Source organism: Bradysia coprophila, unplaced genomic scaffold, assembly GCF_014529535.1.
Source record: "Bradysia coprophila strain Holo2 unplaced genomic scaffold, BU_Bcop_v1 contig_350, whole genome shotgun sequence".
NCBI classification, from domain to species: Eukaryota; Metazoa; Arthropoda; class Insecta; order Diptera; family Sciaridae; genus Bradysia; species Bradysia coprophila.
In genome coordinates this window covers 3,849,151-3,866,340 of record NW_023503608.1, presented here as the reverse complement: position 1 = coordinate 3,866,340, position 17,190 = coordinate 3,849,151, and the positions used below count along the sequence as shown (strand labels likewise).

The window sequence follows — 17,190 nt, the reverse complement described above, 5'->3', positions numbered from 1 at the left end:
CTGTGACGTCACAGCGTTAAATGCCAATGTAAAGTGTGTACCATTTAATTTCTCACACACTCATATTTCTTCATACCTTAATCGTGCGATGTGTTAGAAAGAAAAGAGACCGACTAATGCAGTTGTCGTGAGTGTGAAAAGCAATAACATAATACGTGACAGTGTGTGACGTCAGTGTAAACAATAACTACAACATTTAATACAACATCTTCAACTGGAAGGTTGGCATCTTCTGTAATCCGGCTACTCGGAGGTTGGGTTGTAGACTGATTTGAGGCTGGGGGTTCTGTACATTGGCCAGGCCATGTTGACGGGACGTCCGCACTAAGCTTATCATCAATATGGGTACAACGGAGGAGTCCGATGTATTCAGGTTGACTAAGGAGGAATGAACCGGGTGAGGGGTGAAAACCAGCAACCAAGAGTTCCCGTGGTAAGCAGTAGTGGGATAGCGTCCCGGAGTGAACTACCAGTGTCAGCCTAGCTAATAAGGTCACACTACAATCTTTTTGCAAAATAAAAAAAAAATAAAAAATTTTGGTCGAGGCTCGGGTTGAGATTTTTTTATTAAGAAAGATTAGTTTTTGTGGCTTGGTCATTGCGAGGTTTTGATGGGGAAAGGTTTTTTTTAAATTAAATAAGTTGAATTGAGTCGAGCAGTTTCTGTATTTTTTTTTATTTTTGTTATTTGAAATCAGCAATTTATTTCGCCTGGTGGATGACGAATCCCGCTGCCACAGATAATTAATTCTTTCTTTACCAAAATAATAAATGAACAAGCGAATAACTTGATTCAAATGTATCAATAACCAGTTCAACAGATAACAATTTGGTTGAACCAAAGCACTGACAGTGCGTTGGTTGAACCATAAGAACAACTGGAACTTTTTTTTCTTGCGGATAACATTTCTAATGAGTAAACAAACATTGAACGACAACAATATAACAAATGTTCGTCCAATAATTATTTACATACGTCACGTATGATACGTGTCTTGGACGATTAATTTTGGACAATTTGGCGAGTTTCACTTCGTTCGGGCGACAAGCGAAAGTACTTTAACTCAATAGTCCAAGACATGTCGTATGTAACTTTGTAACATGCAAAGTATTCATGCAAAGGGATGAAAGCTCGTGAAAAAAATCCAAAGTTGACAACATTTTCGTTCCACATGGAGCATGAAAAAAATTGTTTACTTTAGGAGTAAGGATTCCTGTCCGTGTTTCTTTATTTTGCTCTGTTATTAATTTCATTACGTCTTGACTCTTCTCTGTTGACAAGTTGTTTTATCACCTCCATCAGCTCCACATATCATCTGAAATAATGTACACCATGTTCCATTGTTGCATTTGAATATTGAGAAACAAATCATCCATTCCATCTAAGTCGTTGAAATAAAAAAAAATGGTTTGATCGAACATTTTTCATGTGCCGTCCGATCAAAATGTGTTCCATCCTTGTCAAGGGGAGTGCTAACCTGCTCTCCTTTCAAATTTCACAATGACAACCGAATTGACTCAGCCTTTTAACACAATCAGTGGTAAAATTGGGTCTAGCGAATTGTAAAGAAAATGAAATATGGCGCCATCCGTCAACAAACTGTGGTACTATTTTTGGGCGGTTTATTTTCGGATTTTTTCAAAAAGATTATTTTTGTATGATTTTGGCTGAGTTATTTGCCGTTAGTAGAATTGGTTGATTGCCTGTATGAACTTGATTACATTCTCAATCCAATTATTTTCGAGATTTTACTGAACAAATAGGTTAAAAATTGAAGCAACGTTCGACGTCAAAATCAAAGCTTCTCCTTGATAAAGATATGAAATTACTTTTCAGTAGTATTCCGGGTCAGTTTATATGGGAGTGTCGAATTTTTACCTTGGGACAATACCAGTCATGAGAGGGGTTATGATTCTTCCATATCTTCACGTCCCAAACAGTCAAATAAATGAAAATTGTTACCCAAACATCTTCTGATGATTGACCACCATTTCTATTACTTCTCGAATAACAAATTTATTGAACCTAAAATTAACACGACAATAATTCAGCCACTTCTTCCGGTGTCTTCTTAAATACCGAACCGGTGTTCTGGTATTCATTGCTGGGATCGTGAACTCGCTCATAAAGCTGCTTGTAGATAGCAACGATTACACTCTGGGCTCGTTTCTGCACCGTTAATCGATGATTTGTGCTTTGCAACAGAGTTACTTGTGGTAGTAACAGAATTTCGGGCATTTCCACAAAGGCATCCAACTTATCCTGAATATTAACAGACGATTTCGTTACGATTTTGCAAAATTACTTTGTTTACAACACACGTACCATGAACATTTTCAATTGATTCAAATCCAATTTTGTGGTCGAACTCTGTAGGATGGTGTAAATTGGACCTAAATTCAAATTTGCCACCAAAGACGATGCTTGTTCCGAGGTCAATGTATCTGTGAAAAATCCATTTTTAGTTAAACTTCCGCATTTCGTTGAAACCTTTCGTCGACACAACCTATTTGAGCATCCGACTGCGCTTGAAGTCGCTCCATACGATCGTCCATATACTCATACATTGCTAGTGTTGACTGCATATTGTACAAACAGTTCAGCATGTAACATGCCATATCAACTGATGGTAGATGCGATGCAGATTCGGTGACGGAATGCAACAGTGGATCGATAACGCACGAGACAATCTGTTAGAGAAACCAGAATTAGCGACAATTGAACGTTGAAGGGGATATCTGTGTCTTGCCTTGGTAATGTCACTTTGACGACTTTCAACCATACTGGCCACGGACAAGATTTCCTTTAAAATACTCAGCAGTTTGTTGACGCTTTGTGGTGGCACCAGATCACTTTTCGGCGGCTCTAGCCCGATGTTAGTACTTCCTGGCGGCCCCTGCAACAAAACTTTCACCTGTTGTGACAAAGAATTGAGGTATGAATGTTCGCTGAAGGCTTGAAGATTTTGCAGACATTCCTCTAGTTGACCGCCTTTGACAACCTGTCAATGGAAGTGAATACATAAATTGTTTGGGACGATGTGACGCAATCGAATTTCCAATTTACATTGTTGACGATATTCTGATAGAATCGCATTAAGTTAGCCACAGCGTACAGTACAATCAGGTCCTTTTCCGAATTGAGAACGGTCTCAACACGAACTTTCAGCGGATGACAAATTCCGTCAGAGATGTGACTCAGAGCGGTTTGGATTTGATCCGTTAAATCTGCCAGTAGAACGACACTTTAGGGGATCGATTAGGAATATTCTTTTAGCAAAATTACCGTGTTTGTCACACTGTTTCAGCAGAAGCAATAAATTTTCCTTTTCCGTTGGAATTGCTTGATGAATCCATGCAAACATATCGCCAATGTATCTATCGAATTACAAAAATTGTCATCAATCGTTCACCAACCGCCACACCACATCCTTCTTACCTCTTGGGATCATGAGCGTGCAATTCGATCGGCTTGGGATTCCCATTCGGCCCACCAATAGTCAAAGCATCAATAAAGTTCCGCACCAAAATCGATCGCCTAGAAGTTGCATACTCATCGATTACATACTTGAACAACACCGGCCGATCTTGCAGTTTCTGCATTGCCATTTCCATCAATACGCCAATCTCATTCAGATCGATATTACGGCAATGGTGCTGAGTCCATCGATATAAACGTTCCAGAGCACCTTCTTGATGCAATGTCATTTCCTCCATTATATCCAAAGCGGCCGTCTGATAACCCGATTGCATCAGGACTCTACACTCGGAATGGATTTTCTGGACACGAGCCAGTGCATCGAAGAATTCCAATTTGATGGGATCGTCTCTTGAACTACCATAGAGCTGTTGATGTTCGGCAATGGTCAACTGAAATTTCGATAGGAACGCACCGGCTATTTGTTGTTGCAATTGCAATTTGTCACTTTCCGCCTGCAAATTGTTCGTTTGTTGTATCAAATCGTGCGACTGAGATTGAGCGCTGTTAAGACACTCCTGCATCTCATTCACTGCCGATGTCATCGAACTGATGTCGGAGTAAATTGCATCAACAGCTTCTTTCACTTGTTTCAGGGCGGTGAGAAAATTCTGTGGAATTTAAGACACTCTTAGGGACTGATCATCTCCAAGTCTAACTTTTTGCAGAACCTCATTGATGGCCAAACTTCTCTTTTCAATTTGACTTCGTAGATTCCGTCTCGTCTGCAAAGTGTTTTCATGGAAAAAAGTTGATAAGTCGGTCAAAGCTTCAATAGCTTCCTGAAAAATGCAGAATAATGGTCACTTCTGTGTTACAGAGTGCAAGGATACGCGTCTACCTTGTCTGTGTCAAGGCGACTTTCGAGAGTTTTATTAATTCTTTTCTTGATTGGATCATCATTTTTTGAAATTTCACTCATTTTTTAAGGAAAACAAATCGAAAAGAGTTGAAAAATAGACAGAGTTGACTTGACACGTCTTGTGTTGTGACATCTGTCATTGGGGGAGAGTTTACAAAACGGCATTATGAAAGTCTCTATCATCTGCATCGTTTGCGTCTCCGTTGCGAGAATGTCGTCAAAAATAAGCAATGAAGATACTTTGAATCATCGCATGAGTGGGAGTAGTACTCTAAACAGGGTACTGAAACTTGATATTGTGTAAAACACAACCACAAAACACTGTAATAAACCATTTCATGCAAAATAGTATTCTATTTGGCAGCTGTCGTCTATGATCACTTTTGCTTGAAGTGCATTGTTTGAATGCATGAAGATGTAGAATTCGTTGCCCAAAAACCTTTCATCCCAAGAATCCGTCATCTCAGCAACAATAGAATTCAATGAACATTACTCGACTGCATAACGAATTATCATTCATGACAGAGGTTGCTCCGGCTAAAAATATGGCATCGCTTCGCAGGAATCTGGTGCCTGGTACATCGGTACGTTACTGGATAACAATGCAATCCGGATGTTGGTTGGCCTTCGTCTCGGCTGTGATCTCTGCTATGAACATCAATGCGTTTGTAGTGCTTTTGACGACAGATCTGACTGCCAGATGACAGATTCTGGCATTCCTGGTTTGAGTTCAATTTGAACAACATCATCAAATGTGGATTGAATTTGGTCGAATATACTGCTTAGATTAGATTGGAACCGACTGGTTTATGTGGAAGCGATGATAAACGTCCAGATGGCGTTGCTATAGTGCTCCGGGCGAACAGTCAGATAATGGTCCGGGAAGTCACAGCTGTTCTCCCCCGTCTAATGTGAAAAGACGCGTCTTACGTCAAAAAGTCTTCTTTTCAATAGGGTTCAGTGACTGAACTTCAGTCGCTTAACATGCTGTAAAGGTGAAAAGGAGGTTGGTTTTACAGGGTAATTATCCAATGAAAGTATACTCTATAACAGACCATACCTGGTTTGTACTTTCATTGATATTACCGACCCCAATTATTGATTTGTTCTAAATTTGAACTCTGATGACTGTAACATCTCGCTGCTATTCTCTTTATAGCACAAGGCTGAATTTGAAAACATTTTACGAAAATTGAAACTTTTTGAATTACGTCACATTGCGTTCCCCCTGACCAAGTACATATGAATCACCGGAGTATCAATACGTTCGCCTTTCCGAAGAAGAAGCAGAAGGAAAAAGATAACAAAAATATATATGGCGTACAGAAAATTGTTTAATCATTCAATAGTGTAGCATTAAAATGATCCATTCAAGTGTTCTTTGGCTTCTATTTACTTTCCAAATTGTGCACGCCGTTCACGATTGTAAGTTACTGCCGAACGCACAGTTCATTCTTACATAAAATCGTTGAAATTCACCCAGAAAAATTCACCTTCTTCCAGACAAAAAGTGCAACATTTCGTCATGGATAAATGGTTGCCCAGCTAGTACAAAATGTTCCCAAATAGCCGAATCAAATTCATCATCATATGCCGGCGAATGTCATTGCATTGGTGACAATTACGAATTTAACAAAAATTATAAGAGCGACAGTGATTATTGTCTGTTTGTTGACAATCGAGTGATGGCCAGTAAGAGTTCATCGACCCACTCGGATCAGGATGCTGCTAATAAACCAGTCAGTTCGCATCACATCCTTGGCGGAATATTCATATCGATATGTTTAGTAGTTGCATTCACGTTGATAGTTATTGGCGTTAAGAAATTGCAAATCAAGCAACGAATTAGAAATTTGCGAATGACACAACGTAATCGGCCGTTGTATGAGGACGTGATGATGGGCAATGACACGGATGATCCACCTTTGATATAGAAGAGTCGGGCGATGGTGAAGATTTTTGCGAATGGAAATGGAATTGGTAACGATGGAAGAGAGGGCCGGAAAGTCGGGTGAGATGTATATTATACGCAGACCACATCACATTATTGTTTAGTTTTAAGAGGAGAAAAAATGTCTCGGAATTAGTTATGTAAATATTTTGTTTGTTTCTGTACACTGTATGACTGTATGACTACTGACTCATCGAGTCGTCGACTATGTATAAATTTAAATTTCTGTTTAGTATCAGAGCAGACGCAATCATCGATGTTTACTCAGATATAAATCGTAAAAATTTGTGTATCGTGAAAACATTCGAACATTTAAATAAAAAAAGTGAATCAAACCGAATCCAATAACAACCTCCAATGTAAACATCAACAGCATGATAAAGATGCACACAATTCGTTTTACACTCATCACATTGCTAAGTATATTTGCTCATGATAATCACGAAAGTGGTATAGGAGGCATCTGTTTCATTTTTGAAAATAATTTATTTAAGACACTGTTTGCATAGCTTCGGGATAGGACTTCGGGATAACTTAAATTGGCAACTAGAAAGCTTTTTTCATGTAATAAGTTACCGTATCTTGTCCACACAAAGTGTAATTGGACTTATGCAATCGCAGGCTTTACATCTGTTTATGATTGTATGCGATAATTGGAATCTCTCCCATATTTTGATAAGTCACACTGTACTGTCAAGCAAACAAAACGCAAGTCAAATTCTGAAAGAACTGGTTAAGACACCTCTAAGTTCATCACTAAGACAGTGGCACCCAAATTTCTAGAGGCGCCTTCACGAAATTGAAAGAGAATTTTCTGTTTTCAGTGCAGGGCCTATTTTTGGAATTTTTGCCAATTTCCAAAAACGGTGAACGTCCAAAAACCGAATTTTTCCATAATTTCGAACTGTTTTGGCAACTCCGGAGCTCAGCCTTATGTTTTAGCCGGCTCTCAATGATTTATGTTTGATTATTGACGCTCTCATCTTTCAAATTAATCATCCTCGTCTTCATTTGAAACCTGATAGTGTCAAAAAATAATCGAGAGTCAGTTAAAACGCAAGGCTGATTCAGCAGTTGCCAAAACCGTTCGAAATGGTGGAAAAATTTGGTTTTTGGACGTTCGCAGTTTTTGGAAATTTTTTTAATTTTTTTTGGAAATTTTGGAAAAAAAATTCTAAAAATAGGCCCTGGTTTGCAGTGCAGGGCCTCTTTTCTGGAATTTAATTCTTGAAAATTCCATTAAATTCTTTTTACAAAAATTCTCAAATTTTTGAATTTACAAATTAAAAAACTTTCAGGCCCTGACCTTCAGGCCTATTTTAAAGTTCTACAAAATTCTTAAAAATCCTAAAGTTTAAGAATGTCCAAAAATTCTTTCAAGAAATTGCTCCAATTTGTACTAAAAGTTGTTAATTCGCAGACGTCTTAATCCCTCTTTCAGAACCTTGAATGAAAACAGCACTTCATGTATAGAGTCAGAGAACTTGTGTGTGTTTGTTTTATGCAGTGAAAAATATTGATCGTTGAAAAAGGTGATAAATGCAAATCGGCTAGGGTCAAGATAAAAACCTGAAGGCGTATAACTTACCTGCTTTACAGTGAACGACATCTCAAATGTCTCACTGTCATTTTTTTCAGAGAATGTCATTGTGAATTTGCAATGACACAATAAAATTCTCAGAGAAATTTGACAGTGAGACATTTGAGATGTCGTTCACTGTATTTCGTTTACTGTCTTGGGACAAAAATTCATTTGAATGATCCGACGAATCAGATTTGCATTCAAGTGCAACCAACTTTTTCTTTTCAACCCAATAATTTTTTTGCTCGCTGTCCAGCACAAATTTACACCTGGAAGTACACGATTATGACGTTTCACGTAACACAATATATTTTGCCTTTGTTGTCTATTGCAGTAATCCTGCACTTTTCAACATTTATTTTCATGAGGGTCATTATTACCTCTCTCATAATCCATCGAATTAAGCAGAGCAAAAATTCTATTTGCATAATAGATGGTGTCGTCATTTTCAATAAGAAACAACAAGGATATTTAGATCAATTTATGCCACTCAGCATCATAATATGCAATATTTGCAAACTTTGGATGCCTCAGTGGCATAAAACGTTGTATGAATCTCGGTGCGAAGTACTTTATTAGGCTCAAGATGTGTATTATGACACACGGCTTGTGGCCTCGTAATTACACACCTAGAGCCTAATAAAGTACATTGCACTCGATGTCATAAATAACAATTAAGAGTTCAATCGAAGTATAATTTGCATACTGTTGAGAATGCATAACTTACGACACTGATTGCTAAATTTTAACTCCTATGCCGATTGTAAGAGGTCAAATGCTGACTATGTTGTTGTAATGAATTTATTTTGATATTACGCATCATTTCTGCCTTTTACAAAAAAAAATTGAATCTTGTACTTCCTTCGTTTAAAAAAATATTGGCTAGTATCTCGGTATTACACGAAAAATCTTTTACTTCATTTGTTTTAGCGCACATTTTTGCTACATAAAGATGCACTAAAATGAGTTTATCGCTCGTTTACGTTGTTGTTAAAAGATGACCGTTTGTCCTTCAGTCTCCTTCCAAAGTATCCAATTGCAACAGTTATCATCATACGTAATATGGATACATAGTAAAGATATTACAATTGATGATGATCTGAAATATGTTTATGCCGTTGTATGTGACTGACATCGAAACGATTTGCGTTTGAGTTTAATAATAAAATTAAGTGAAACTTTTAAATCCTTTTAAGAAATGTTAATAATTCAAATGGTGATCTAACAATATTCTGGTAATCTCAATTCGTTTTAAATTCTCCGATAAAACAATACTTGCACAAAATTTCGATTTAAATTTGTTAATAAATATAACTTAACGATATGTCCTTGTTGATCGTCATTTGTCTATTTATTGATATTTTACCATATCATTCAGCAATCAGCATTTTTCAGACTGGTATTTAATTCAGTAAAATATTTGAAAACATATCCATATCTTGGCTATGACCATGAAAATGTATTTATAATTTATGATACAAAAATAAAATGTTAAAACTCAGTGATTTGTATATTAAGAGAATTAGTTAAAAACTTAATGTGTCATTGTCTTTCAGTGAAAATAATGCAGATTCCTAATTTAATATTATTATCTTACACCAAAGAATCGACACACTCCGAAAACGCATACTAATATCGATCCTAGGCTATGATAATTTTTTGTACGTGTAGATCCTTAAATGAAAATGATGAATCCGTGTAAATTTACTACTAATAAAAATGAGATAATGAGAAAGTAATCTAATAGATAAAAGTAATAAAAAGAAGAAGAAAAAAATCATAAAATTTGAGAATATAAAAGTCAACGTTTTGAAATTTAATTGATTGATTCATTGATTTGTTGAAATAAAAGTTGGAATTTAAGTTAAACGTTTACGTTTTCTTGTGTATAAATCACTTTAATTGTGCACTTTTTAATGGTTGTTTTTAAAACTTGACACGCCTTTGATAGGTTACAATATTTAAAATAGATTTTATCATTTGTATCGACTGATCAGTTTTCTTTTGTAATTTTCTTTCGAATATATTCTGTGATAAGTAACACCTAGGTATTTTATTTAAACAATAGACAGTTTATTGCGAGGTAATCTTCCAAAGTTACCAAAGAATTCAGCATTACACGATTTATATTTTTGATCTACTGAAACAACAAACTCCTGCACTGAGTTATAAAAAGTGAACTGGACAGTGTATTAACAGCAGAATTTAATAGATTAAACCGTGAGGTTAGATAAATTTCAAAAACTGCATACTTTCATACTTTACCTGAAAAAAAGACGATGAGATCCTTTCAGCAACGACAGGTGTTTAAACACAAAATCCACGTTAGCTTCAGACCATTACTTATTTTTGTCGTTGATGTCGATAACAGATAATTAGCCCGTTTCTGATATATTTGTACAATTTCGTTCCGTTGCTGATAACTTGAGCCAAAAAGAGAACCAAAATTTTACGCTATATGTAAGTGAGAAAATGTTTACACTACTTGCCAAGCTTGGGAATATTTTTTTTAAAGAACGTTTAAAAAACAAGTCATCCGCCTCTGAAGTTAATTCAGCGGTTTTACCTTCGTATTTATTACTTAATTCAATCTAAGTACTTCCACTGATTTCAAATCTTTTACTTCATTTCTTTAACATGTTTTGTTGTTGTTGTATAAACTGCATTATTGGAATACGAAATCAGCAGCGAAAATTAAATGAAACAAAACGTAAATAAACAAAGATATTCACTTCCGTTTGTCAAACTATCATCTGTTCAAACGAAACGGAAGCTCATCATGTTGAAACAAGCTTTTGCGGTTTTCGTTTGAAAATATCTCTTATAGTTCAAACGTGTGGAATAGCTTTATGGTTTTCCTTTCACCGATGGCAAGCACATCTTAATTGAAATATTAGTTCATTTTGTTCGGTTAGTACCTACATATTTTCCTAAATATGCGAACACTTCCCACTCATCACTTATTTTAACAGCCGTTTTTCATGAAAAACGACAGTTCTTAATTGTTTGAAATACCCATATTTACCACGCCGCTGCATAATGTCCTCCGCAATCAGTTGGACGTAAAGAGTTTGTTTTTCGATTTGTTTTTCTTTGAAGTTTCTTAACCCACATATATTCATATATTAACCACGTTGTATAGTAACAATTGTGCGTGTCGTTATACACAGTGCGATGGTAGATGAAAATTATACCGCATTGGATTTACCAATATTACTGCAAAATTGTAAAGCATGCTTGTCGCGTCACACAGTGTACAAACACTTCAACCGAAAAGCTTTTGCTGTATGATACGCTTTCATGTAATACGGAAAAGCTTCCCATTCGTTCACACACACTCTTGCGTTACTGTAATTTATGGTGCCAGGTCATGTTTTGGAAAGTGATTTTAGGTAATTACAGTGAATTATTATCATTTTTATCTGGTAAATGATCTATTTTCGAAGGGAATGGTAGATGAAATAAAAATGTAAATATTTTCAAACGTTGAGAGCCCATTCCTTATGAGAAGATTGAAATAATTTCAATAGAATTTTTTACTTTCGCATCATAGTTTCGTTTAGGTAAGAGGGAAACATTTCAACGAATTAAATTCACATTGATATTCGGTATAGCAATGAAACTGTTGGCGGTGGTGAAAACAATTTTGAGGTACACAAATTTCCACTAGATGGACAATTTGAAAGCTTTCTTATAACGATAGTTAAAACACTCATGAACGTTTTCTTGAAGATATTTTTACGAGAAAAGACAGAACACTAGGCTACCAGTCTACAGATATCTTTAAATAAACTGAGATTACAGAAAGATGTTCCTGTCGAGGCCCATTAGTCGGATTTACTAGTATATGGAGGGTAAAAAATTATGTGATAGGTGTACGTATACCCCTCTCTGAGTAGCAAAATTACTGGTACACGAGTGTAGAGATTTATATTAATTTGAGTCGAAAAATTTCCATGTCTTTATTACTGATAGAGTCAATGAACTCAATTATACCCAATGCTCAATCGTAGACTTAAATTCATAGAAAATTGAGTTCGAAATGTTATGTTATCAACAACAACAACTTAAAATTGTCCTATTTTCTACTGGAACCCCGTCCAACACTAATTAAAACTGAAGTTGCAGTATTGATTTTGAAAATATTTAATGCCGAAAACTAGTAGAATAATGTCTGCAATATAAATTATTCATAAATTAAAAGATAAAAAGCTTCACTTGTTATGTTAATCAATGCCCCGGAACATTGAAATATATTGTTTTCTAATTTTATATACCACTGCATCACATATCAGATTTTTCGTTTAAAAATAATCTTTCCATATCTGACGGGTTCAGTGAATAAAATAGGACTGTTTGAGATATAGTAATTTTCCTAACGAAAGAACTTGTTTTGCTAATGTGAACTGTATAGTACCCTAGTACGAGCTGGAGCTTATTTCAGGAATCACATTTTTCCAAACAGTAAATCTACGTCCGTAATGTAAAATTTACATTTAATGAGATATAGCTAATGAAGGCAGTTGCACACATGGTATATTGTATGAGCTACATCTTCAAAGTATTTTACACTCTGAAGGATTTTTGATTATTGCGCCTTAGCAGTACTAAAGCCACTAAACCGCATTAGGAATAGAATACCGACAGCTTCCAACAATACAATGCCTTTTACCAGTAAGCCTTGTGACATCTCTACACACAACTACACCAGATTTTAATCGATTCAGCTAGCTGTATATTTGTGTACACGTCTGACAACCGATTTTTTTTTTCTGCTGCGGTTGAGTTTCGAACCCTCACACTGGCAACTCAGTCGAATAATGGAAAGCAAACGAGCTAACCATTACACCATTGAGTTGATGCAAGACAAGAGAAGGCTTGAGGAAATACCTGCGAAAAATGGAACGTAATTTGTGAACCATCTCTTACCGATTACATTATTAACATCATGTAACCGACCAACAGAAAACTATTCCATCAAATCAGAATACAATCTACAATCAATACACCAGCACTCGCTAAACACAACCCATAAGATATCCGATTATATGTAAATGGTTTTGTCCCTCAACAGCATTATCGTAAGGAAAAATTATTCAACCGTTTCAAATAGGGTTTTTCTTAACCTGATGTATTTATCGATAATATTGTGGTAGAAGCATTCAGATGGGGATTTAAATTTATTAGCCCAAAGTTTTTGCGGTAAATTTATTTTGTGAATATGTGGTTTTATGTCATTGAGTGAATTGATGTCTCAATTGCTGTGGATATATGCATCTGAAAAGTTGTTTAATGGCACTTAGCAGTTGAAATTTCAGTGTTAAATCTAAAAGGGTACATACCTACAGAAATGATTTTTAGCAACGACAGAATTATGGGACAGGCAAGACTATTTTCTTTCCACAATTTTATATCTTGTCCCAAAATCAAAAATAGTAGATCGGTTTTCCTTCCTTAAAAAAACTTGCATTCCACAACTTATCTGTCAAAAACAAGCTTAGCAAAAGCATTTGCAATGAACTTTTCATTCGAACTACATCACGCCGTTATGGTTTTGTCATTGATTGCTAAATAAATCAAATTGAAGGCCTGGCGAGTAGTGAGATAGTAAAAACTTGTAAACGTACACCTGAGGGGTGTCACTTAGAACACTCTTCGCATGTCTTCCACAGACGAAGGGGTGGCAAAATGGAACAATTATTCTTACATTCAATAGAAAAAGCCGTAGTTGTACTGTGAATTTGTTTTCTTTACTTTTCAATCATTTATTGCGTTATTTTATGTGAAAATTTATTGGGAAACTTTCTTCGTCCACCATTATTCACGGTAAATGTATTCGACGTTCCCACATACGACGTAAATCTGCCGAGAATGTCTCTGGATGTTCCGAAATGGCGAATTCGATAGAGTCCACTGTCTGCGTTTTCTGGAATGTCCCATGTTACAGTTACTGTGCTATGGGCTAACACTTGGTTTGTACGTTCCCATACAAATCTGAAAGCGGACAATAGTTCAGACTTGCAAGTATAGCAGAAGAATTAAATAGATTTACTTAGTTTCCCAATCTGCGTCAGAAGCAACTACAGTCCATTCGCCGTAGGAATTCTGTCGTTCGACATTGAAGTAGGTGTTGTCATGCTGCAAATTATTTCTCGGGTTTCCGGATACAAACACAACATCCACTGAATCGCCTGTGTTGTAATTTTGATTTGGTTGCCTCAACAGATTTCCAAAGCTACGGCCGATCGGGGTACCATCAAACAATACTTCTGGTTGAGTTGATACTACTCGGTCGTCTAGGAATGGTGGACTTGGGCCGGCTTCAAGAGTCAATCCATTGACTAAAGCTCGACTCAAATTTTCAAACTGATCAATGTACACTGACAAAGTGTTGGGTCCGAAGATAGTGAATGCAGCTTCATAACGTTGGGCTTGATATTCTTCTGGTGTTACGACATAGCTGGAGTACATATTCGATACATCTGATGTAATGACTTGAACATCACCGCCACCAGCTTTAAGAATAGCTTCTTGAACTCTGCGTCTTAAACGACGTCCAGCCATTGTGGTAGTTTCAGCTGGAACAGCAGCTAGTACAACACCACCGATTTTTAAAAGTTGTGTTGGGACAATGCTCGGTTGCCAATCGAATGGGAATGTGAACTAAGGCGATAAACATTAAATTCGAAATGACAGGCAATGTTTTCATCGCAATTCGTTGCACTTACTCTGCCAGTAGCTAGAAGAATGGGTTTGGGAGCATGGCAAACAATATCATCAGCGGTAGGTGAAGCATGTTCTCTTATTAAGTCAGCAACAGGAGAGTCCGGGCCCAAGAATGCATCGAAATCTATTTCAGTTACGGGAATGCCAGGTCCATCGGTGGTTCCACTAGCGAAATTGACTCCCAGAGCTGGCACGCAACCTCTAATCTGAATTATTTCAATTATTAAAAAATATTCTGGGAAAAATAGAAATGACGAGTAAGAAATTCGACGTAACATACCTCTTCCGATACTCGGTATGTTGAAAAGTCGACAAATTGATGAACGAAATTAACACTACCTTGCACTTCTCGGCCAATAGACTCGGTCAGAATTTTCTAAAATAAATTCAACTTTCCATTACCAACAGTAATTCGACTCTTTTGCTATTTCATTTACCCGTGCACCTTGGTACATTTTCTCCGCAATTATTTTGGTACTTTCAAATTGATCTCTACCCGGTCCTGACGCAAAACAGAGTCCATCTTCTGAAGGACATGGTGCCGATAAGAGATCACAAACTGCACCTGTAAATTCACACTTTGGACTGTTGGTATTCGGTGATGTGTCACCAAAGCTAGACAATGCAAAGCTGGCAACGAAAGGTCCCTAAAACAAAATTGTTTGTTCACTGGAAGCATAACATAATTGCCGTGAAAGTGTACCTTTCCTGGACGGGAGTTTGGATTCATTTCTTGCTCAAGGAGAATAGCAGCGTAACCAACATTGTCTGAACTGATAAGAAGATTCGAATTATTCATCGACACGGAATGGGTTGCGAACCAGTGTATAGCTCCGATAACGGTGTTATCATTATTGACAAATCGCATTTGGATCAAAGTTGTGTCAGTATCACCTGCATACCTTTCGTGGTAAAGAAAGAGTAAATCATTACCAGAAAATGCGACAAAATGTTGTAAGTACTAACAGGGCTCTTTCTTCTTCTGGATTGAGTAAATAGGATGTTGGACTTCTGTTCCTGCTAGCCCCTTTCACTTCGGTTTCGCCAACGTAAATGCGTCCACTTTGTAAATTCTCGTGAGCTCGAACTATACTCTGTAATTTCAAAGTGAATTGTTGGAGTTTTCAACAAAGTCCCTAACAGTATAGTGTTTCATACATTGAATATTCCGTCTACGAGCGATTGATACGTTTCACGAACAAAGCCAAATATGGACACATCATATAAGAAGTACATCATGTATCCACCTGGTCCACCATGAGTGTGTGAGGCGCTCAAAAGAATGTTGTCCATTGAGTAAATATTTCCATAAAGCTCTTGCAATTTGCTCACCACCTATTGAGTAAGATGTCGATTTAAAAATAAGATTTTTTTTGTGACGGTAAAGTGCTCATACGTCTCGTTTCACTGCATGTGAGACCATGGATCCGTCTGGAAATTACAGATTTTTTTAATGATTTTTCAGTTTGGTCATTAAAACTTTGTGGTACCTACCAAAAGCCACATAGACAACTCGTCTATTGCCATCGTCAACAATGTAAGCTCTAGAGAATTGTCTCAAATGTAATCCATTTCCCCTTTGAGGAGGATGAGCATATCCCATCTGAATACACACAGAAAACGAATCATAAATGAAATAAAATTTTTTTAAGCCAGTCGAATGATTGACTGCTACTATTCTTCGATTGATAACAAATACTCACGAAAATAATTTGATTCGGTGGTCCCGTACAATCTGCACGACCAACACCGATTTGGTAGCCATCAGCAACAACAGACCCAAAACTAAGGCAGACGAGCCAACAACTGACTAACGAAAGTCCAATTAAGTTGAATTTAGCCATTTCAAGCTTGCTTTTGACCAGCATTTAAATAGCAATTGAATGGAAATCGAGAATTCAGTTATATTTATTCCATTTCTATTTTAATAATAACAAAAATGATTGGCCCTTGCTATCTTGTTAACCACCAACGAATTCAGTTTTAATCGCGTTTGTTATACGGAACATATTAGTTTCTGTTTAAAATTTGTAGCACTCTATACAATGCATGTTCCAGAGGAGAATCCATAAGTGGATGAAAAAATCTTATAAAAACCCGGCCCGTTCCGAGCCTGACCCGTCTTAATTTTACCTGGCTTTTGTGCTATCTATTTTCATCATTTACACATGAAGTTGAAGTATTGATCAGAAACTAGTTTTTCTCAATGAAAGTGTAAAACAGGTATGGTCTATTGTCCGCCCGGAGGACATAAAAATTTGATTTTCGTACTTAAACGCACTCATTTTCATATTATTTTTACATAAAATGTGAGTGTGTTTAAGACGAATTCGCCGATCGACCATACCTGTTCTAGACTTTCATTGGTTTTTCTACGAATGAGTAAGTATTTTAGGAATGTGGTCTAACGTCACATAGTACCCTAGTCGTTGACTAAAACAATCATAAATTTAATTCGGATCTGGTTTCAGTCTCATGAGATTTTGGGTTCTCGGGGCTTAAAAACTTATCGTCTGCATTCAGAGAAAAACATTCGTTCGTTCGAGCAAAAATCATTGCTTCAAGTGTACCTAAACTTAAAGCTCTTCGAA

The 17,190-nt window shown here is 36.6% G+C and overlaps 3 protein-coding genes and 1 non-coding gene across 4 annotated transcripts; 1 reads left to right on the top strand and 3 right to left on the bottom strand.

Moving 5' to 3' along the window:
- Window positions 1–1,397: 1,397 nt before the first annotated feature.
- LOC119081172 lies at window positions 1,398–1,500 on the bottom strand. The gene has a single exon (XR_005088455.1). It is a non-coding gene; the product is annotated as a U6atac minor spliceosomal RNA (small nuclear RNA).
- A 476-nt stretch (window positions 1,501–1,976) lies between these two features.
- On the bottom strand, window positions 1,977–4,479 carry LOC119080313 (conserved oligomeric Golgi complex subunit 6). Its single transcript, XM_037188588.1, has 9 exons — window positions 4,320–4,479; window positions 4,150–4,260; window positions 3,440–4,089; window positions 3,287–3,378; window positions 3,068–3,228; window positions 2,751–3,002; window positions 2,508–2,691; window positions 2,327–2,445; window positions 1,977–2,263 (listed from the first exon to the last, which is right to left on the bottom strand). Exons 1-9 carry the CDS (start codon window positions 4,398–4,400, stop codon window positions 2,033–2,035), a joined length of 1,881 nt encoding a protein of 626 aa, XP_037044483.1. The 5' UTR covers window positions 4,401–4,479; the 3' UTR covers window positions 1,977–2,032.
- Window positions 4,480–5,598: 1,119 nt separating this feature from the next.
- Window positions 5,599–6,631, top strand: LOC119080312. The gene is made up of 2 exons (XM_037188587.1): window positions 5,599–5,765; window positions 5,844–6,631. The coding sequence occupies exons 1-2, from the start codon at window positions 5,702–5,704 to the stop codon at window positions 6,272–6,274; spliced, it is 495 nt and encodes a 164-aa protein (XP_037044482.1). The 5' UTR covers window positions 5,599–5,701; the 3' UTR covers window positions 6,275–6,631.
- Window positions 6,632–13,607: 6,976 nt separating this feature from the next.
- LOC119080311 (neutral ceramidase-like) lies at window positions 13,608–16,489 on the bottom strand. The gene is made up of 11 exons (XM_037188586.1): window positions 16,303–16,489; window positions 16,094–16,202; window positions 15,996–16,030; window positions 15,758–15,934; window positions 15,566–15,693; window positions 15,303–15,501; window positions 15,037–15,246; window positions 14,880–14,975; window positions 14,602–14,805; window positions 13,926–14,536; window positions 13,608–13,867 (listed from the first exon to the last, which is right to left on the bottom strand). Exons 1-11 carry the CDS (start codon window positions 16,465–16,467, stop codon window positions 13,639–13,641), a joined length of 2,163 nt encoding a protein of 720 aa, XP_037044481.1. The 5' UTR covers window positions 16,468–16,489; the 3' UTR covers window positions 13,608–13,638.
- Between the last annotated feature and the right edge of the window lie 701 nt (window positions 16,490–17,190).